Source organism: Calypte anna, chromosome 1, assembly GCF_003957555.1.
Source record: "Calypte anna isolate BGI_N300 chromosome 1, bCalAnn1_v1.p, whole genome shotgun sequence".
NCBI lineage: Eukaryota > Metazoa > Chordata > Aves > Apodiformes > Trochilidae > Calypte > Calypte anna.
In genome coordinates, this window is record NC_044244.1 from 133,384,447 (window position 1) to 133,406,855 (window position 22,409).

General features: G+C 39.0%; 1 protein-coding gene across 6 annotated transcripts in view; it reads left to right on the plus strand.

Annotated features, from left to right (window-relative positions):
- The first annotated feature begins 378 nt into the window (after positions 1-378).
- The window catches only part of UBE3A (ubiquitin protein ligase E3A), a 55,066-nt gene continuing 33,035 nt past the window's right edge, over positions 379-22,409 (plus strand). For 2 of the 6 annotated variants that reach the window (XM_030444604.1, XM_030444637.1), the window contains exons 1-4: positions 581-994; positions 9,227-9,294; positions 17,141-17,259; positions 21,186-21,230. In XM_030444604.1, coding sequence (XP_030300464.1) covers positions 17,240-17,259; positions 21,186-21,230 — 65 coding nt within the window. In that variant the 5' untranslated portion in view covers positions 581-994; positions 9,227-9,294; positions 17,141-17,239. Of the gene's footprint in view, positions 995-4,837; positions 4,928-9,226; positions 9,295-16,383; positions 16,531-17,140; positions 17,260-21,185; positions 21,231-22,409 lie in introns of those variants that run through there. The other 4 variants (XM_030444629.1, XM_030444613.1, XM_030444623.1 and 1 more) reach the window with 4 other exon arrangements.

The window sequence follows — 22,409 nt, forward strand, 5'->3', positions numbered from 1 at the left end:
GCCGGGAGGTACCGAGGGGGCGGTGGAGCTCGGCGGGGAGGGTGAGGGCGGCTGCTCTCCCCACGCAGCAGGACATGTATACATATATATAGATGCATATATGTGTGTGTACTTATATATATACATATATAAATCGGAGTGGCCACCAGCGCACACGCTTATACGTGCGCGTACCCCTAAGCTCGCACCGCTGGATACACGCGCGGCCAACGGCTCCGCTAACGGCTCCGCCCCTCTCGCCCCTCCCATCGGAGGCTCCGCCCGCCCCTGTGTGAATCCCATCCCTCCCCCCGCAGCCCCGCAGCCGCCTGACTGCCGCTCCTCTGCCCTCACCCCGCCGCTCTCATGCCCTCTTCCAACATGGCGACCCCAGCCTCAGGCACGCAGGCGCCGCCTCGGCTCCTTCCGCCGGGAGCCGCCAGTGAAAGGGGGTAAAAAAAAAAAAAAGAAAATAGAAGGATGGATGGGAACTCGATGGTTTCGCGCGGTGGATAGCGTGCCGTAGCCGCCCCGTCCGCCCGCCCCCGCCCGCGTTGCACGCCGGGACGCAGTGGGTCCTCCTTCCCGCCCCCCCCCTCCCCACCCCCGCCCGCCGCCAGTCCTCCGGGCTTGCGCCGCGCCGATATCCGCGTTGCTCCCAAGATGGTGGCGCGGGGGTCGGGCTGAAAGCGAGCCAGTCCCAGAGAAGAGGCGCACCCGTGAGCCCGGCCCTCCCTCTCTCCTTCCTTCCCTCCCATCCCTGCGCGCCGCCGGCCTCGCCAGGCCGCTCGCCTCTCCCTTCCTCGCCCCGCCAGGCCGCGGGCCCGTCTCCTCCACCCCGGGGCCCCGACGGTTTCACCGGCGGCAGCAGCAGCAGCGGCGGCGGCGCCGCCTCCACCTCCTTCTTTTCCTCCTCCTCCTCGCCTGCGGCCCGGCCCCGAGCGCGGCGCGGCCCCCGTATGAGCCCGGGAGGCGGTGGCGGGAGTGACCGGGAGCAGCAGGCCGCGGCGCCCAGGTCGGTAGGCGCTGCGCAGCCGACCCGGGGGAGGGTTGGGAGGGGGGGAGGGGGATAGCGCCCGTCTCACGCCGGTTCTAAAGGGGAGGGGGCCGGGAGGCGGCCCTGCCCGCTTCCCTCTGCTGGGGTGATTCTCCCCCTGCTGGGGTGGGGTAGGCGGGCGGGAGGCGCCGGTTCCAGGGGTGCGTGGCCTCGCCGGTCCTCCCCTTTCACCCCATGAGGCACATGGGTGCGGGACCGCCCCGTCCCTCCCTAGGAGCGGGAAGGCCGACCGGGCGTGTTGCTCTGGGCTTGCTGGGCGACCTTGGGTGAACCCGGCCTGCCCCTGCCTCAGTTTCCCGGCTTGGCCGAGCGGCGCGGCAGCGGTGTCCGCTCTGCGGGGGCTGCTGTGGGTATGGGGCGCCTCGGTGCCTTGGGTACGGTCAGCTGTGGCAGCTGAGGAGGTACGGGGGGGCGAAGTAGTGCTGGGGCGTGTTAAGTAGCGTGCAAGGTTTGCTTACCGAAGTGGGTATGTTCAGTTGCTCGCCTTCCCTTCTGTCCAGTTTTGAAAGTTGGATCTGCTAACCAGTGAACAGGCTGCTTTGCCGGTAAATGTGATCTATCGCTTCTGACTGCAAGACCTGCAGGGTTTCAGTTTTTAAGTGTGCCTTCAGTATTTGTTTTAAAGGAACTTTATGGGTTGTTATGGTTCAAAGTCGATTTGTAAATCAGATGCCTGTGTTGTGACACTGTCATTCAGAAGTTACTACTGCTTAGGAAACAAAACATGTTCCACAACTCTGCTATAAGTGGCAAGAACCTGTAATCTGTAGACTGGAGTTCTGCTTTTTTTCCCCTCCAATTGATGGAAACACTTATTTATGTTTCCTTCTGTGTAAATGGTGTTCTAATTTGGAGAGAGAGAGACATCATTTCGGGGTCTGTATGGAAACTTTCCTATTTCAGTAGTAGTCTGTGCAAACCTAAGCCTTTCTGAGAGTCAGCTTTTTAGTTTGGTTTTACCATGCCTCATGCATGTCTACCAAAAAGTTCCTGAGTAGGAAATTGTACCTGATTTTAGCTACGACTTCCTAAAGAAGTAAGACCTATGTGATTGCTTTTCAGTTAATTTTTTTTTCTTTTTGACTGATTTGAAAGGGAAAGGACTAAAAGATAAGATTAAGTTCCTAATTCATGCAAATAGCATCCAATAAGAGTAAGTTCCCTGTTAAGGGAGAAGGTACACTATAAGTTTAAGTGCACTGTTAGATGTTTATGTCAGTGGCAGAATAATGCAGGTGGTGAGAGGCACCTCTTGAGAATAATGAAAACTTATGAAAAAGGGCCTTACAGTTTTCACAAACAGCTTGGTTTGGGAAGTGGCACTAAATAATCTGTGCCCTTTGATCTTGAAAGCAGTTAAGGGTACTTTTTAAATTTCAAAATACCATGAAACAGTTTAATGAGTCTGTTGAACTGAAACTATGTGCATTACTCAGTTGCTATGGGTATTCAATAGCTTTCCTCACATGTATGAGGAAAAAGCAGATGCAATTTGCAGTGATTGTGACATGTCTTCAAAACAGTACTGTTCTGTCAGTTCCATACAGATTACCCTTGGAAAAAGAAGTAGACCACTGCCTAGGTTTATAGGACTGAAAAAGACCTTTAACTGGAATAATTTCTCTGCAATATTACAAATACTTCATCTTGCTTATATGAGTGCCTTCCATTCCACTTTATATGTTTGCTATCTAATGTAGCAGCTTTCATACTGGAATTAACAAGTTCTTTTTATGTTTACTAGAGTTTGCTATTTTAATACTCAGAATACTCACTGGAGTATATCTCAATAATTTAGAAATTAAAGCACCAAGATGATGATTAATTTTTTTTTTAATTTGAGTTTTTTTAGGAGTATGGTTGTGTGACTGTATAAAAGAGCTGACTGAAGGGAAGGCAGGGTTGAAAAAGCAGAGATGTTTTAACTTTTTGCAGCAGGGAGTTTCAAAGCCTAGATCTCTCAGTCCAGGTCCTCTCCAGAACTCTTAAGATTGTGTGGGTTTGCACCTTTTTTTAATAGCAAACAAAACACAGTCTTTAATTACTGCTGCTGCTTAAAGACATGCAGATGATTATTCCTTTCTGAATGGAAGTTAAAAATGTGTGTGTTTGTTAAATAAATCTAGGGATGTTTTCAGATTATTAAGGTCCCCCTTAGAGCATCTTGGGTTTCTCTGTTCCAATCAACTTAAGAAAAATAAAGTGGGTCATTTTTTGTACGAGAGGACCTGTGTTGGAAATATGAAATTACTTATGTGCCCCAGTGTAAAATCTTGCTTATTTCACTATGCGTATGTGATTTGTTGACAAGTGTTCTTCACTAGTTCTCTATGAATTTATAGGTTCTGCTTTAAAAAATACTTAATTGGGGGGGAATGTCTTTGAGTCAAGTTTTAATAGTCTCAAAAATCTTTAATAGTGAACATGTTTAAGCATATAATATTTTGTATAAACAATTACTGCGGTATGTTGTATGAAAGTATGGAACACATTTAGTGTTTACATTTTTGTAAATATGATAAACTAATGTATCTTAGTTTTTGCTATGTAGGAAAGATTTTATAATTTTTGCCTCTGCTACTTTTGGTTTCATTTTACTTAGGGAATATCCAGAGAGAATTGATCTTTTTTTTAAACACAGGAAATGTGTTCCTCCCTCTCCACCCTAAAGTGTTCATGCACTGAAAGATAAAAGCCAGCAATTCTTAAAACTAGAACATGCAACCAAGGGACAAGAGGAGAGAATTCCTAAAGAATGTAGACATGTATGACATTTCCAGAGAATCTTCGTTTCTTGTACAGTGAGCAAGGTCTTTGCTTCACTTCAGTTAATGAGTTTGTATTGATTTTTAAAGAGCAGAGGTGTGTTTTACACTTCTTCTGAACTGTCCCATACATTTAAGCTAGCTGTGAGTTTTATGGAGCAGCAATGTCAAAAGACTGTCTTTAATCAAATCCTGAATTCTACATGGAAAGAGAGAGGTAATATATTTGCTATCGGGATCCCTAGTAAATAGTTTAGAATATGGTATTTACTTTTAAAAAAAACCTCCCCTTCTCCCAGGAGAGTGTTGTAAGCTTTGCTAAATAGTTGGTTGCCAGAGACAGCAGCAATGAGCAAATTGCAATGTTCAAAGGGACTTTTGTCACCTTAAATACTTTGACCTTAACATTTACTGCATTAACTTCCTCTGTTTACGGGCAGTGCCTGACAGACTCACAAGGCTGTGTTGCCCATGATAGAACATTTGGGAAAAAGCTAGTTCATATGAATAGTAAAGTGTGCAGTATATCTGGTTGGTTAGCAGAAAGTCAGCAAATGCAGTATAAAGGTAATATTTCGTAATGAAGCTACACTTTGGTAGTTATACCAGCCAGTGAGACATTTTTATATTCAGGAAAATAACCTTATAGGAGAAATATATAAAGAGATAAAACTAAGTAATGTTGAGGTCCAGGATTAGTGCTTGGCAGTGTAACGTATGAGCAAATAGCACTTGAATTTGCTATTTTGACTAATTCCACGTTCTTGTGGCTTGGAGTGACGGAACTCTGATGGCAAAATAAGGTACTGGTTGCAAAATTATATTAAAAATTAAATACTACCATAGTGTTCTGTCTCACAGATACTCTTATGAATGAATCTCTTAAAGGAAGTATTAACTACTTCTTACTTTTAATAGGTTGAGCCTGCTTCCCCGTGTTATGCAAACTGCTGAATGGAGGAAGGGGGCGGAAGTCAGTCTTTATCGATACTCTTTCCATTACCATCCTGCATGGTTCTTTACCCATGTTTTACAGGGTGGTGAAGAATTAGCAGAAGCTGCAGTTGCTCAGCTGAGTGGAACTAAATGGGTGGCTATCCTCTGGACCCTCACTCCACTGTCTTAGGTAAGAGGGGTGGCCTGCTTCTTTTGAAGCAACTTGCATATTCCTTAGAACAGAGGTATATGTGTTTTAAGAGAACTTCAGTTAGCAAAGCAGATTTTTGGACTTTTTTTTTTTCTTTATTTTTGTAGTCTGGTAGCTTGAAAGGATATTCACAGTATGTAGCTGTTGAAGATTTTTCATCAAAAAGCATTACTGTTTGCATCCATCCTACCAGCTTTAAAAACATACTCTGTGTTCACATACTTTGCCTTTGAGAATCATGCTTGTGTAGTATGTCAACAGTGGGACTATACCAGAGGTGAATTACAGCAGTCATGTTTTAGCACAAACTTGAACTGATGTACTGGTTGGCTGCTTGATATGGATCCATATCTTTGTGTTCATCCTTTGAAATTATGTCACACAAAGGTTAATTAAATTAAGTAACTATATAACACAAACTTAAGAGTCTAAAAGCTACAAGGTACAGTATCTTATTTTGAAACCAAATGGAAATTTGGTCTTGGTGGTCTTTGCATCAGTCAGTGGGATGACAAGCAGAAAATCATGAAACCCTTATTAGGGTATGCTGGTTGTCACATAATTGTGTGGCCTTCGGAGTCTACGGGGTTTGCTTTTCATTCTGGTGTTCTGTAAGGATCTTGACAGGACTTCTGCCTTGACCAAGTTAGAGTTCAAGGGGGGAAGCTAGTTCTTCATCCCCTTCATTGAGGAGACCATGCTCTTACTCTGCTTGGTGGATCCCTTTTTGCAATTGTCGATACTTCCTTGATAATAGTTACAGCAAAGAAATCGGTAAAATGAGGAAATTAGAATAACAAATTAACACCCTCTCTCCCTTACCTTTAGGAGCTGGGTGCAGGGGAGGTACAGGAGCTAAATGTAACATGTGGCCAAGCTTGCACAGTGCTGAGAGATGCCAGACTTGTCCAGGCAGCCAGACTCTGATGCTGCTTGTGTACTCCTGCCCTGGTATGCTCTGTGGGACTCAGATTGGAGCAGCTGCAGTTCAGCAGTCTGGGAGTGTTAGTGTGGTGGAATGGCTCGTAAAGGAGCTGGACTTATGGGCTGCAGGTCAGAATACTTCAGGAAATGCCACTATAGTTGTAGACTAGTTTTGCTTTATGGTAGTCATGTGTTTGAGCTGATTAACGCTTAAAATATTTTAATTTTACAGTATTTGTCATTTTCCTAAAAGGTATCAAATAGGTTTATGAAGGTAGATCCGTCACTACTTCAGGATTTCTATTCCAATATGACTTTTTTCATCTTTCTTATTTGTATAGTCATATTCAGATAATGCTTTCTTTTTAATTTGAAGTGAAATCTCATGTCCAAAGTTTTGGTGATATATTTTAATTTTATTTTGTAGTTTAATATGTGCATATACTCTATTTTATCTTTTAAAAATCCGATATATACCAGTGTACACTGGCTGCAGTATCAGCACCTAGATGTCTTTCAGCTGTGGTAGCAGAACTTGCCTATTGTGGATTATGAATATACATAAGGTGCACACAACCTGCAAGTCTCATGGGAGCTCTTTAGAATGTGTATCACTTCTGTGACATAGTGGGAGTTCTTGGTTGCAAAAGTTGAGCCTTCTGTCGTAAGGTGGTGATAAATACTCCATTTGTATTGTTCCTCTAACTTGAATATCTTATTGAAAGGAGGATGTTTGTGAGTACTTTTTAATTTGGCTCATGTTTGTATTAAGAATGCCAGTTATGAAAGAAAATTATTCTTATTTGAAATTGTTTGAGAAGAGCTATAATAGCAGGTACAGTACTTGCCACTTTTTTTAGGATAGCATGTTTAGATTTTGTCTTCCTGCTCCTGTCTTATGACAGTTATTTAAAAAAAACAAAAAAACAGTGGACAACCATAATTTAAGCACCTGATAGATGTGACTTCATGATACTGCTGTGACTTCTGACTGCATCAGACCAGACTGAGAGTTAGAAAGTATTTTTCATAATTTATACTTAATTTCTTAAATATCTTGCAATTCTGTGCACAACAGTTTAGTTTTTTCTGTAGCATACTGTCTTTGTCATTATCACTCACTGTGCCTTGAAGTCTACTTTTCTTACTGAGAATGTATGACATGGTTGTATAAAAGCAGCTCTTTTGACTGGCCATGTGACATTAAGATTTCTTTACGCTGAATGGAAGCAATAGTGTTAGCCCTGCATTTAGTCACATTTCCATTTGCATTTTTTTAAGCAGATGTGGCTTAATGCTAATGAATAAGTACACTAAAGGTGAGTGTTAAAGCACATCTGACTGCTGAAATTGTTTTCATTCCTCTTAGACAAGTATTACAGATTCCACATCTCATTTTATTGTTGTTCATTTAGTCCTTCACAAATTTTTTTTAGTAGACTGCTGAACACTCCTGCCCTGCTGTGGTGTGGTAGCTGGTGGGTGGAGATTGAGGTAGGAGAACTGGGAGCTCAGGTGCTTCATTTTTGTGCAAGTTAGAATTACTTGCTCATCTGCTGCTAGCTACATGCTGCTAAACAAATCTGTTTTCATCTCCTCTACTGTGTTCTTGTTTCTTCTGCAAGTTTTGCTATCTTGAACTGCATAGCTTCAGCTATGTTTGGAACCCTTGCTTCCTTTTCTCCTATTGTTGGGCAATAATGCTAAGATTCCAGATAGATCTGTTCATGAGACTTTTTTGTGTTGTACTTTGTGCACTTCTTGTGCTCTGTGCACACTGAAAATTGGGGCTTTTGTACCTTAGAGGAAAATGAGTGAGTTTTATACAGATGTCATCGATCTTTGTGCGTACATTAACAAATAATAACATTGGAGTCTAAGCCAAAAGTTCTGTGATATGAGGTGTGAAAATATTGGTTGTGTTTCTCAGAGTACTTTTAACAGACTTTGCCTCATGGTGTCACTGTGAATGATTAATTATTCTTCAGTAGATTATAAAACAGTTATTCTGAATTTCTGCTCTTGCTATGGAGTGGAAATACCACCTCCAAAGAGGAAAATCATCAGATACTGTATCATACTGTTCAGATTAAATTTATTTTTTTTTTTTCCGTCTGAATGGTGGTACAGTTTTATTGACTCAGTTGAATAACATTAGCTTGTTCATCCTAATTGTGCATAAATCCACATAATTACCATAATTGTTTGTTGAAATAGCAATCTTGTTTCATTAAACAGGTAGGGTGCCATATTTAACTTTAAATATCAAAAAACTGTACAAACTGTTTGTGTTGTAGAACTTTACTGGCACAACCATGTCAGACCAGGATCATACCTTTCACATCACTGATACAGAACTGGGCCTTTGGTACTGGGTGGGTTCCCTGTTTGACATCTTTAAGACAAATGTGACAATGCTCTTAAGGTAACCAAATCAGGGCTTTCTTGTGGGAAATGTTGATCTGTATCAGAGATAAGCCTAAATTACCTGCATTGGATTTGTTTGTTCTTAAGAGTTTTGGAACACAGAAATTAAGTATTAAATCTTTGCAGTACTGAAGTCAATTCAGTATCAAATTATTAGCTCGCTGGAAAGTAACTGGTAGATTTCTTTAGTTTGGCTATTTCGGTCACTTTTTCCTCTGAAATTGGTGGTGCTTTTAAGTGTGTGTTTGAAAATGATTGGAATACGTTTTAGTCATGAGTCCCTTGTTAATTATGGCTTCCCTGAAAATTAACAATTGATAAAAAAGCTTATCAAATTCCAGCAGTTCCAGCAGTCTTGTGGAGCCAGAAAAAAGATGTGGTTCTATCTTGACTTCTTTTGAGAACTGGGTTTTTTTATTATTATTATAAATACTTCTATTATTATAAATACTTCTTTCTTTTAGTGGGGATTGGTAAGGGATAAAGGAACTTTGCCAGAATCATCCAGAAGAAGGAAATGGATATTTGTAATGAACTGGATGAATGGAATTGTAAAACTGTATTGCATCACTAGAAAGGAAAGAATTGGGAACATTGTGTGTTTGTACTTTCTGCTTTTGTAGTTTCTATAACATATTAAGTATTTTCTGTTGCAGTTTTTATGGAAAGTATGATTTAGTTTGGGAAGTCACATGCTTTAGTTTTAGGTAGGTCCTGTGAGGAGAAAGGAGTTTGACTTGGTGATCCTTGTGGATCCCTTCCATCTTGAGGTGTTCTATGATTCTGTTCCATCATTCTAAGTCTGTTTCCTCCAGTTGCAAACTTGTGACTAATTGAACAGTCATTCTTGAATTTACCATTTTGAAGTTGTATTGAGGTTCAGATTGGTATGGAGCGAAAACTGAAATGTAATGTTTTGCATTATAGGTACAAGAACTGTAGAAGTCTGTTTTAGAGTTTGAAAGAACAAGTTTCTGCAGCTCTGGAAAGATATGGTATGTTTGTTTTCACTTATACTGTCTGTATACTAATACTTATAATAACAAGTAGTTATACTTTTCCCTGATTTTATTATAAATTCAGGAAGAAACATTCTCTTCCATTTTTTTTTTTACTGATGCCTGTTATTTGAATATAGTTCTTTAGAAACCTGAGTTGTTTTTTCTTGGAGAAATACATACTGATGATTCAACACCAGTGAATTGCATTTTAATTTATTTTACAAGCTCAGCATCATTCAGCTACTGTCCATCTGTTTCTCCATGGATTGGCTAAGAATGGGTGCTGTTTCTGAAAGGTGTTAATTTTCCTTGCTGCTGAGGCTCTTTATGTGCTTTTCACACTGCTGAGCTTTTACAGTTTTTAGGTATGATATAAAAAATAAGTTCAGATTTACTAGAATACTTGAGCAAGTATCAGTGTAAGTCAAATTTGCAAATTGCAAATACAGACCTTCATTATATAATAATCATAATAATATAACCTTCATTAGCAGTTTTTAATCTGAGCCTGTGGCACATGGTACATCTTTTTGTCCAGGCTCTTAAATGGCTAAAAAATACATACATGTATCACAGCAAGGTTGGAACCTTAACTTGTAGCTATTTTAATATCCATTTTTGAATGTTATTCTGGTGTAGTCCTGTGTGACTATGTGGTAGGTACAGAATAACTGCACTACCTTCTATTGTCTCCTAAGTTCTGTAGTTCTGCAACTTGGTACATAAAGAATTTTTGACTCTCTTGCATTGCTGCATTCAGAAAAAATTATAATTGTTTTAAGTTCATTTTCTACCATGTTAAATAGCTAATATATGCATATATAAATTTATATGTAGTTCCTTCAACAACTGTTGCTAAGTTATGTGTTTACTTTCTTTTTTGACAATGTTAAGTATGAGGAAGAACTCAGCAACTACTGATACGAATTCTATATGCTTTGTGTTTATGTATAGATTTTTCTTCTGAAGATACATAAGAACATACTTAAAGTTTATTATTTAAAGTTTTTTTAAAGTTTTGAAATCTCAACCTTGCAAAAGGGGTTTTGGATGTCTTTTTTCTTGAAGTTCTCTTTCATAGGAAGCTATAGACTAAGCTAAAATGGTTAATTCTAAGCTGAAACTTTAAATATAGTATGTGCTAATTAAACAAAAGTAAATCTGTTAAGAAGCTGTAATGTTACATTATCACAATCCAGATGCTCCTGAGAGAATTGTATAGATTGGTCCTTTACTCTAGCAGGCATCTGGCAGGTAGTATATATTCATTTATGCACCCACAGCACCACTGGGACCACCCACCTGCTTCTTGCTCTCCAGTTTCAATACCAGTTGTGTGTATGATGGCTGTTCTTCAAACCTTAGCCATTTTTTCTGTATTGCAATGATTTCTGCTGGCTGCTTTTTTTCTGAATGTCCAACTGCTTGTCACTGTATACATGCAGAGAGTCTTGTATGTGCTTCATAGACTCATGAATAATTCCCCTCTAACCCCCCGCAACTTGTGAGTAATGAATACTAATAGAACATCAGAAAAGCTGAAGGTTATTCTACAGAAGTCCATCAGTGCTTGGTCCTAATATGAACTATACATAAATGTTTTGGTGACACTGAAGAACTTAGTGAATTGGGAGGTACTTTTACATGGAAGGCTGCATGAAAGATGGATGGCAAAAGAAAGTAAAATAAGGAAGCATAAGAAGGACAGGTGGAATAAAAGTTTAAATACTAAAGCTGAAGTGAAGCTGTAAAACTTACCTGTTTGGAAAATAACTTAACTTGATACCTTAGCAGTAAAAGGAGAGGTGCTGAAAGAAATTTAAATAGATGATTGGATTTCACCTCTTGATGTAGGAGGGGCTTTCCATCCTCAACTATGTATTGTTTTGGAGGGAGCTTGATGTTGCTGAAATAACAGCCAGGGTGGTTCTGCTGTAAAAATTAAGGAATGTGTGTAGCATAATCAAAATGAGTTGTGGTCCAAGTGAAAAATGCAGAAACTAAATATAATTTCAGATTTCCCCCCCTTTTTACAAAGGTGAATTAAGTACATCTGTGATCTTATTAGAATATCAAACCAAAACCAAGTGTTGAAGTGAAAATTCTAGTGTCCATAGTTGTTGGGGCATTTGCAGAAAATTAGAATAACACACAAGTCTTTAGATTTGGAGATGATGGAAGTAACACTGCAGCTGTCTCTCTTACTATGTGATTTTTGGAGTATTGGCATCAAGACAAAGTGAGTATTACAGGTATTACAGGATGAAATTTTTAATATAAATATATAGTTTATCTCTGTATATTGAGATGGACCAAATTCTGCTTTTGTTAAACTCCGTTGCTTGTGTTTTTACGGATGTATAAGTTCCAGAATGGCACCAGGTATAACTTGAAGATAATAGCGCATTCAGATCCCTACCCCAAATAATTTACTCAAAAGTTAATTGTCCTCAATGTCCTGCATGCTTTCCTACTCCTAATATGTATTTGTCAACCTTCACTTTTTAGTTATGGGGTTTTATAAGCTTTCTTTTAATTGGAAGATCTTATTAAAGTGCCCTTTTAGGGCTATGAGAAGACTTAATTCTCTTCCAGTATCCATATAGGTTAGCATGATTATTTTGAACTTGCCATTTCTAATCACAGAATCACAGGGCACTTTCTCCTGTCTTCATACTAATTTTGTGACTCTGTACTGCTACTTCAGGAAAGCTTTCAAAGAACATTATATAGTGAGAGAACTGGGCTCAAATTTTTAAACAGGTCTGAAGTACTTTGTGCAGATGAAGAGACACCTTTCCAGGAACGTTCATGAGTCATATCTGTCATTGTAACTGCACTACTGGGAGCTGTGTGCGTTTGCTAATCAGTTGTGACTCTTAGTTACTTTAGGTTGACATTTTTCCAGGATAGAACCAAATTCTTTTGGTCTTCTCATTATTGGATTTTGTATAGGTCATTGTTAGTTGAATGTTTTTGTTTACCAGGCAGCGGAAAAAAAATAGGTATAGATACCTTACTGTTTTTTTGTAGTTCCATTAGGATTTACGTAATCAGGTTTTATTAGTGGCTGTTTTATTTTAAGATCATGGTAATTTGACCTGCTATTAGTTGCATGAAGAAAACTTCTGAAATCTTAACACCTTTTCATGTTTTCAGTGGTGAAAGCAGCATGCAGGCAACAAACAATTGGTGTTTCCAACCTTATAAATTGTCTTAAACAAGTTGTCTTAAATATGCCTATTATGCTGTTACTTTTTCTCACTGTATAAAAGGCCAGCTGCCCTACTATTTACCAGTTCCTTTTTTGAAGTAGTAAGCTAGCTAGGGCACTTTTTTTTTTTTTTACTGAGGTACTTTTTACTGTATAGTATATGGCAGTTGTTTTACCATGGTACACTAAGTCATTCTGGGAATGTATCAAATTAATTACTGGGGGCTTCAGATAAATTCTTCAGGAAACATATAAAAGCTGCCTTTTGAGAAAGATGGTTATTTTTAATTAAGCAACTTGAATTCTGGCACTTGATGGTAAGGAATATGATAGTACTTCTTTTTACAGGTGGATCACCCCCTCTGTCTTAAGTTCATCTGTCAGAAAGAGAATCTTAAAATATTCAGATAAGAGATTACTTTGGTGGATACTTAGAGTTCTTTTGTAAAGGAAACTTAATTTGTATAAGTGCTACATCCTAGGGCACCCATCTTTCAAAAAGGTCAATCTGAAGTCGTAGTTTAAATAAGAAAAGTGTTCTTCCTCTCATGGTTCTTCCTAGGCCTCAGATACTGGATGTCAGTTGCCACCTTGCTGTGCTGTTACAGAAAGTGAACATCAAATAACATAGGGAAGGTAGCAGGAAACCCATGCAACTGACAATGTTCAGTTAAGTGATTATTAGATGAATTTTTCTGCTTTATTTTTGATTGCTGACTAGTAGGTACTTACGTTCTCCACGATGTGGCTTGAGGTTCTATATGTTGAAGCTGCAGGCCTCTTCTTGGCTCATGTTTGGGATTCCAGACTTTCAAATTAAATATATGAAGAGAAGATACCATCAGCCAGCAGCAAAATTGATTGTAGCCTCTTTTTATGTATCTGAGCTTTATGTCTGACTTCTTGCTCTTTCTCTCATTTATTATTTATTTCCTCTCCCTTTTTGAACTGATAGGAATATTCTTTTCAGAAGATCTGCACCTTTGTCACACTGGAAAACTGGGTGTTTTCTCAAACTACTGCATGGACACTATTTATCTTGTTCCCTCTTAATGCAGGCTACTCTGTGGAACACAGGGTTCTTCAGATACATGCTTTGAAAACATGATGTTGTATATTGTCGTGCTAATTATAATAGGTACTGTTGTAGTCCTGATTGAATCTACCTCTTGTAAATAGTCAGTAGGCAGAAACAGATGTGTCTGTACATCCAGTCCCAAAAAGCCTAACAGCCATCATCAATTTCTTGAACATATTCCACAGACACAAATTTATTGTGATGCCTTTATCTGCTCTGTGTGCTTTGGAAAGCCTAACCTGTAAGGTATGCTAATCATGACAGTAAAGAGCAGATAAATCTGGGTAATAAGAATAAATATATGCTTACCTTTTAGAAGGTAAGTTATATCCAGAGTTAGAGAGTTTTTGTAAGGAAATGTCTGTGACCAAAATGCAGTTGATTTAGGTCAGTTTTCTGTTCTTCAGAATTCCAAGATGTTAGTCTGTTAATCAGTGTGGTTGCCCTTTTCTGATCAAGTAGTATCTTTTGACTGTCTTACCAGGTTTTTCCTGCCCTGTAAGGATTCAGCAGTCAAAATGTCCTTTGCTGAATCTGTGTTCAGAATAAGGGATCTTTGGCAGTCTCCTTCACCACCCACCCCATGCTTTTCAATGGGCTGGTCTCTACGTGCAGACAGTACTCTGTGTGTGAGTAAGGTTTTAGAAATATTTTTTTTTCATCTGTGCTAGAGAATGCTTGTCTCTTGTATTCTGTCCCACAGGAGTTGCAGCAGAGAAAGGTGGGGAGGAGAGGATGAGAAAGAGATAGGAGGGGAAAATGATTCATTAAGATTTCTTGCATCTGAATTGTTGAATAGTAGCATGAGATTTTTAGATGCCAGTCTAGCAAATCTAGTTTTAAGTTATCTAGTAACATATTAGAAATGCAGCAACCACCCGATTCAAAGCTCTGATCCACAATAAATTCATTTTGTGGATACAAATTTTACTACAAAACTTTGAGTTAACATCAGCTTCATGAGGTTTGTGACAATTTATATACTGCCTCTCTTCACAAAGCTGCTGGAGATACCATGTTTGGTGTGGGAAATCTGACTACAGCTGGATCTGTCAGGCCTGGGAACAAAGTTATCTTGGCCATGACTGTAGAGCTGCATACTCAGTGCATATTCTTTAACATTCCAGTAGCTAATAGTTTGTCAAACCAACACTTGATTGTTCCTTCACTGTTGACAATCCTATTCATGACTTTTCTCCTCTCATCTGACACGGCCTCTTGAAAAATCCTGGTTTATGAAGGTCGCTCATAGGCTGCTGTTCTAGCATGCTTACACTCAAATGGAGGACTGCTGTAATTAGCTTTTGCCCATGTTCTGGGTGATGGTCTCTACCTGGACTTGCATGCTGTGATTGATTTGTTATGCTTCAGAATGTGAGCTGGTACTTCCAGCAGTCAGACAGGATGGGGGGTTCCCAGTGGACAATGCATTAGAGTTTAAACCACTGTTCTCTTTGACAAGAATGCTACAGGTTACTTGGGCAAAGAACTGGAAGGGGTTATAACTTCTAAATTCATTTTCACAGAGCCACTTCACATCAAGTCAGAAAGCAGAAAGAATTTAGATTTAAATTCAGAAAAAAACACTGCCTTATAGTAGGCATCTGTTTCTTTAAAGCTGATGAGTGCCTGAAAATGGACAGCTTCTGGTCTTAAACAGTCAAAATGCCATGAGCAGTGCTTTAAGGCTTAATTTTTGCTGTTTGGTTTGCTGTACAGCTGATGGTCAGGAAACATGAATTTGAAGCTCTTTACCCTGTTTGTCATTTAATGTTGACCAGTGAGGAGCCTTTCCAACTGATTTTTATTTATTGTACTGTATTTCTGGCATTGACTCAGTTAAACTTCACAATTTACACCTGTAAGATAGATACCAGGGAATCTCTGGGGGTTTTTGGAGGTTTTTAGTAGCCTGCTTTTTTTTTTTTTTTACTTACATCAATTCCACTTGTGTTTAGTTGGGAAGACTCAGATGTTACTGATACTAAAATAATTAAATTACACTTTTCCTACCCGAAGGAGTATACCTGATATAACTAATAAACCATACTCTGGAACTGATAGATTTTTTTCTATTGCAGAATGGCAATTTGTTGTAGAACAACAAAAGCCAACAGCTTTTCTGACAAATTTAAGAAAATTATGGACCTTGCTTTATTAATCAGTGATTTTGTATCTTTGGCAAGTCAACAGATACAAATTAGTCTCGAGAATGCTTAATTGCTCATCAGATCCAAGACCTTACTGAAACTGTCATGTAATAGTTGGACTGTCACACACAAACTTTCTTTACAGAAACGTTTAAAGCTGTCTGATGTGCTCTCAGTATTTGCACCAGGTCATTCTAACTTTGGGGGTTGTAGAGCGCTGCAGGTGTGCCCTCAGTTTCTCACCAGCCTTTGTGCACCTTGCTTCTGCTGCATGGCAACCTACAAACGTGGGGTTTCACCTGGGTTAGAGCCACAGGAGTAAACTTTGCAGATGCTGTACAGGTGTCTGTCTTCATAGCTACTATCTGACTAGAGAAAGAAAGATAACTCTTTCTTACTAAACACAGTAATAACATCTCAACCTTGATCTAGACTTTATATTATGCTGTTTGTGGTCTGACTCCTCTCCATCAGAGGCCTTTTTTCTTTACAGTCTTTGTCCAGTGCACCTAGGATCTTGGGTGGGAAAGACAGTGGGCTGACTTGAGTGTTGAAGGTTATGTTTGGAAATATTTTATCAATTAACTTCAGTTTAGAGTAGATAATAGCAGTAGGTAAGAGACTAACTGGTTCCTTTTCAGCCATGGAAGTAATCAGCTGGGGTGGTCCCAGGGCGCTCTGGGCAGGAGTATTGCTGAGTGATCATTGGCTGCCACCTGCGTGACAAAGTAAAGGACCAACCCTTCAGTTTATACCAGTGGAGCCAGGTCATGGGAAACAATTGACAGGTAAAATACACTTTTGAAAATTTGAGAGGAGAAAGTACATGTGGTGTAAATGGAGCAAAGAACCTAAAAGATTGGCCGCAGATGGCAAAGGTTGCTCCTCTGAAATTTTTACATAGCTTTAGCTTGCTTCATTCTGGGGAGAGACACACAGCACAGTACAAGTTCCATGTTTCTCCCCTGGAAACACAGAGCCTTGTTTGGAACTGGTATTAATTGAGTCGTAGTGGGAAACAGCTGATGGAACTTTATTGTAGCTAGAACTCACAGTTCACATCTACACATGCTTCCAAGTCTTTGAATGTTTGTTGTCTTGACATTGAGTGCTTTCTACTGGTCCAAGAGATGGGTTTTGCTTTTGGTGGTTTTTAGGAAGGCTAAAAAAAGTTCGTTAATTTTCAGTTTAAGCAGTTGAGTGTACTGTAGATGAGTTACTCCAGAAGTCTTAGAATATCTTTCAAAAGTGAACTAATTTTTATGCAGTGCTTCTTTATCTCACAGATAAACCAGTACATAGTAGCAGTATTTTTATCCTGCTTTATGTTTTTATTTAGTGGGCTGATGGAAAATAATTTGTAAGGGCTTTTAACCTAAGTTATTTTTACTTATTTAGAGTTGTTAAGCTTATGCTTATCCCAGCGTGATATAGGACTGGTGTGACAACTCGTTTTTTATCAGTGACTCAAAATTGTGATCACCCTGATGTCACCGAATGGCCACAGCTTGTAAAAGGTAAGAATAAAGCATATTGTGTTGTTTCTCATTATTAATCTTAGCATAATGCTTATTTTACAAGTATTTGTATGGCTTGAGGTTAGTTTTGTAAATAGTATTAAGATATCTTGTTTGTTTAAGAGAAATCAGTTGACAAAGTTGACTTACATTTTAGGGTGATTAGGGTGATTTCAAAGCTCATTTATTTTGTCCCTGTCTGTTTTTTTTAAAATACAAGCACTGTAGTGCTCTGTGGTATCCCTCTTAAAGGTATCCCTCTTAAAAACAATACTATCTCTTAAAAGTCCCTGGTGGTTTTTAGTGTCATGCTGAAATGGTTTAGCATACTTATTTAAGCAATGTGTTCAATTTCTTTTGAAGTCTTTGTGCAGGAGGCTTTATGATGTTAAAATCTGTAGGCTTGCATGCCTTTATTTTTCTGTCATGGAGAGGTACAGTTGGAGGTAAAAGGAGTGGCTCGCAGAATGGGGAAGTTGTTCCCTGTGTTATTGGAAGTGAGCCACTATTTGAATTTGCTAGCTCATACTGCAGTATTGAGATTACTTGGTGTCTTGTGATCAGTTTCAACCATCTAGTTCAAAGCTGAAATTTGTAAGAGCATTTGCTCTGAGATTTTCTCTGAACAGAACTCTTGTTTCAGATTTTAAGTATGAGGAAAGGACATCTTGCTGTACTTCATAGTTGTTCTTCAGTATTATTGCTTGATCAGAGGAGTAACAAGGGTATCTTTTTATTGCAGAATAAATGGCTTCTCAGCAACTACAGTTCCAATAATTAGATTGATCTTCCACATTCTTAATGAGTACTGAAAGCTTGTTTTATTGCTTATGAAATTTGTTTCATTTGAAAACTTTTAAAATTCAGTAAATAAGAGCATTAATAGTTCTTAATAAATCACAGTTATGGTAGGTCTCATGTTATATGAAACAACATGCTGAAGCAATTTGATCTGTGTTTTTCTGTAGAATTGCTTACTTTAGAGGACCGAACCTTTTGTGACTCTTGAAGAAAAAAAAAACAAAAAACAAAAAACAAACAACTAGCTCTTTCCTGAAACATTCTTTTCTATTACATGGTTTGCCTTATACTAGAAACCTTTTTTGCAGAATAACATTTATTTAACTGCACTGTCTGTTCAAAGCCCAGATAAAACACACAAAAGATAAAATATTTTGGGTATACTGATAGCTGTGTTTACATGTCTGCAAATCACCAGACTGCCTTTTTCTACATGCTAAGTTTAGGTGCCAATCTGTGATGTTTCTGTAATTTTGGTATTTCTGTGTATCTTAAAGGTTAAAAGTGACTCATAGGCCTAATATTTGTGTTTTAATACTATTTAACTTATATTTTCATAGCAACTTCAAACACTACTCTTACCCAAAGCTTTGTTGTGTTACATTTTCCATGGCTAAAACAATGATAGGAACTGTTTCAAATTTCCAAGCTCTTTTCTCTCATTTTCTGAAGTCCTGGATGTTGATTGAGAAGCTGGCCAGTATGCATATAAACACCTTTTTTTTTCCACTGCTCCTGGGGCTGTATGGCTTCTAGCATTTAAATGCTTAGATGAATAATTGGGAAAAAAATTTCTTTTCTCTTTGCCAAGTATTTAGTGACTTGTTTTGGCCACTGGAAGTGACATTTTTGTTTGTCTTGTTGTTGAGTATTGTTTTTATCGGAAACTATAAAATCATAGAATTGTTTCAGTTCAAAAAAGACCTTTAAAATTAAATCTAGTTATTAACCCAGCACTGCCAAGTCCATCACTAAACCATATCCCAAAGCATCACATCTGCACCTCTTTTAAATACCTCTAGGGATGGCAACTTGACTGCTTCCCTGGGCAGCCAGTTCTACTGTCTGACAACCCTTTAAGTGAAGAAAATTTTCCCAATTATCTAATCTAAACTTCCCCTGGCACAACTTGAGGCCATTTTCTCTTGTTTATTGCTTGTTATTTGGGCAGAGACCAGCACCCACCTGGCTATGACCTCCTTTCAGGTAGCTGTAGAGAGCAGTAGGGTCTTCCCTTGGCCTCCTCCAGGCTGAACAACCTCAGTCCCCTCAGCTGTTCCTCATAAGACTTATGCTTTAGACCCTTCACCAGCTTTGTTGCCCTTCTTTGGACATGCTCCAGAGCTTGTGTCCTTGTAGCCAGGGGCCCAGAACTGAACACAGTCTTCAAGGTGCAGCCTCACCAGTGCCAAATACAGCAATCCTGAACTTCAGTGACTAAGGGAAACATCATTTGAAGTGAATAAATAGAGATCAAATTTTGAGATTGGGCAGTTTTTGTGTTAATAGAGGGTATCTGCGTTTTAAGCATGGGTATGAAGTTAGTTGGATGGTAATTTCAGAGTTCTGTCTCTAGTGTGAGTTGAATTTTATAATTGAGTGGAATATAAACAAGGAACTTCCTGTGTTCTGCATCGTCTTTCACTGCATAGTATCCAGCTAGCCTTGGAATTTTAAGTCATTTGCCAGAAATGCTTTCTAGGCACTGAGTCTGTTACTATAGTACGGTTTGTTAAAATCCAAAAGTTGTAAAAATCTGGACTGTCCGTAAAGAAACTTAAGATTTTAGTAGGGAATTTGGAGAACAGTCCAGGCTTTAATAGGTCCTCATTGGACCATCCAGTGAGGTAGTACAATGAAACATAGGAAAAAGGGAGTGTTTCAGGCTTCAGGTGGAGATTGCCAGTGGCATTTACAATAGTGTCCCTAGTAATACAGTAAACAGAGAAATTCCAAAATTTCATTCCTGTAAACAAAGCTTTTCCTGGTAAAGCTGTGGCAAAGTCTGCTTAACTGTGCTAACTAAAGTCCCCTAGCAGACTCTCTTGAAATCTACAAAGTGAGTTCTGTTTACCAGTTTTAGTTCACTTCTGTTTTGAGAAAGCTCCGTCATGAAAGGCATTTTTGTTCATGTCAGCTACAGTGTTTTACTGTAATGGCTGTGGTCTGTTTCTGCTCCTCACACAATATATCCAGCGTGGCAGTTCTGGTCAGCTGTACCAAAATCTATACCCAGGTTAAGGTTGAATAAGGTTCTTCAGGATATGATTTCAAGGCAGCTTAAAGTGATTGAAGTCCAGACTGCTGTGTTTGTACTGTCTTGTTTCCTGGCTCATCTGGCAACAAACTCACTGGGAAGTCCCAAAGGGAGGAAAAAAATAATCTGTGTAAAAAAATTGAAATGAATCAGTGCTGACATAAGTAAGAAGATGGAGAAGCTAGCCAGCTGTAATTTAGCCTACTTAAGTTAATAGGGAACTGTACCCCTTAAATTACTCTGTAAATTAAGTCAAGGGGTTTGGCAAGCTGAACACAGGTGTTCAGAAATGCCAGGCAATAGCACCTAATCCTGAATACTTGTGGCAGACCTGTTTGCTGGAAGAAAGAAACAGAAAGCTTCTTCTAACACTTCTCTGTGAGATTATGTCCATAAATTCAGGTGTAGAGAGATAGCATAATCTCAAACCAGATTACCTGAGACCTGCTTCTGAACTACTTCTTGAGAGTCTAGCTGTGCAGAGAATCTGTTTGTAGCAGTTGCTCACTGATAAACTTTGAGTATACATTTTGGTTACAGAAGTGGTTAAGCCCAGGACTGGTGCACTATGCAACCTGAATACATGAGCACTGCAAGCAGAACTCTATTTTAATTGCTGCTCTTGGGTAAGATGTGGGGAAGAATTACTGTCCTCCTTCAGTAAATTTGGCTTTATTATATTTTCAGGTTTTATGTTATAAACTGTCTTCTAGAGTTTGGTTGTGCAAATTGAATGTACAAGGGCCTAAGAGTTGGTGCTTTTAGTGGCAATAATATATTGTAATCACTTGCAGCATTTCCTATTTCTTCACATTGTAATGACTTAAAATAATAAACAGTGCTTAAATTTTCATATCTGTATTTGCAGATCACCAGGAGAACCTCACTCTGAAAACATTGAAACTAGCCGAATGTAAGTATATGGGTGGATGAACCTATGCAACATTTACTCTTGCACCTGCTTAAAAAAAGACAAAAGCTGAGTAAAACTGTGGAATCATTTTATCTCTTGAGAAAATACCAACTTACTAAAGCAAAATAATATTAAGGCTCTGTAGAAACTGACTTTTTTTTTTTTTTTTGAGGGTGAATAGGTTGAAGAAAAGGTTCAGAGTTTAATATGAACCAGTAGATGGTAGCATAATACAATATCAGAAATATTCAGGCCTATAATTTCTACCTGCTATTCACTAATATCTTGCAAGGTTTTGAAGACTCATCAGTACTAAAGCACAATACCTGCTAATATCTGTTGTGGCAGATTGCTGAAGGAAAAAAGTCTTTATTTGGCAAATCTCTTTACTAGTTGTTTCCATAAATAGAAAACCAGCTTTCTTTAAGCAGTATTCATGTAGCACCTTGCCCACAGTCTGAACTTTGTTTTGGTCTGTCTTCATCAGCCTAGAAGCCAAGATTAACTAGAAATGAGATGTGATAGGCTGAAAAGTTCATTTCAAATTCAAACCTTTTATAGGAATGAGAGGACCATTTTTTAAAAAAATTAAGTTCTTTAAAATTTTATTCTTCTGGGAGTTCTTTTCTAGCTTTTCAAACCGCCCTGTCATAAAACTCAGATATCACAATCTCTGTTTTTTTAGCATATAGCACAAGATCCAAACTGATATAGGGAGCATAGCCAAACGATTAGGGTAATGTCTGAGGCTTCAAAAGACCTACCTTTTTTCTCTTGTGCCACAAACTACTACTTTAACCTTAAACTGTCTCCTCCGCACTCTCCCCACCCCTGCCAAGGGGTGTAGCATTTCATACTCCATGGGCTGAACACCAGTTTCAGGATGTTTCTCAGACTACAGACAAACATAGTGTGAGTGTTTCATTGCAGTGAAGTCTTCCAGGAGCATTTCTCCCAGGACAACAAATTTGCTTTTTCCTCTCTCATGCCATCTGCTACACAAGTGCTGTCCATTTTGCTTTCTTAGGAGTACAGGTTGTAGAGATACAGAGCTGAGAGGTATGAGCATCTGTTGCTACTTTAATATGTCAGAGACAGAGGTTGCAGGGCAAAAACCCTGCCATAGTTTCTTCTCTCCAGTAGCAAATCCTGCTGCATCGTGTTTTACTGTTCCAGTAG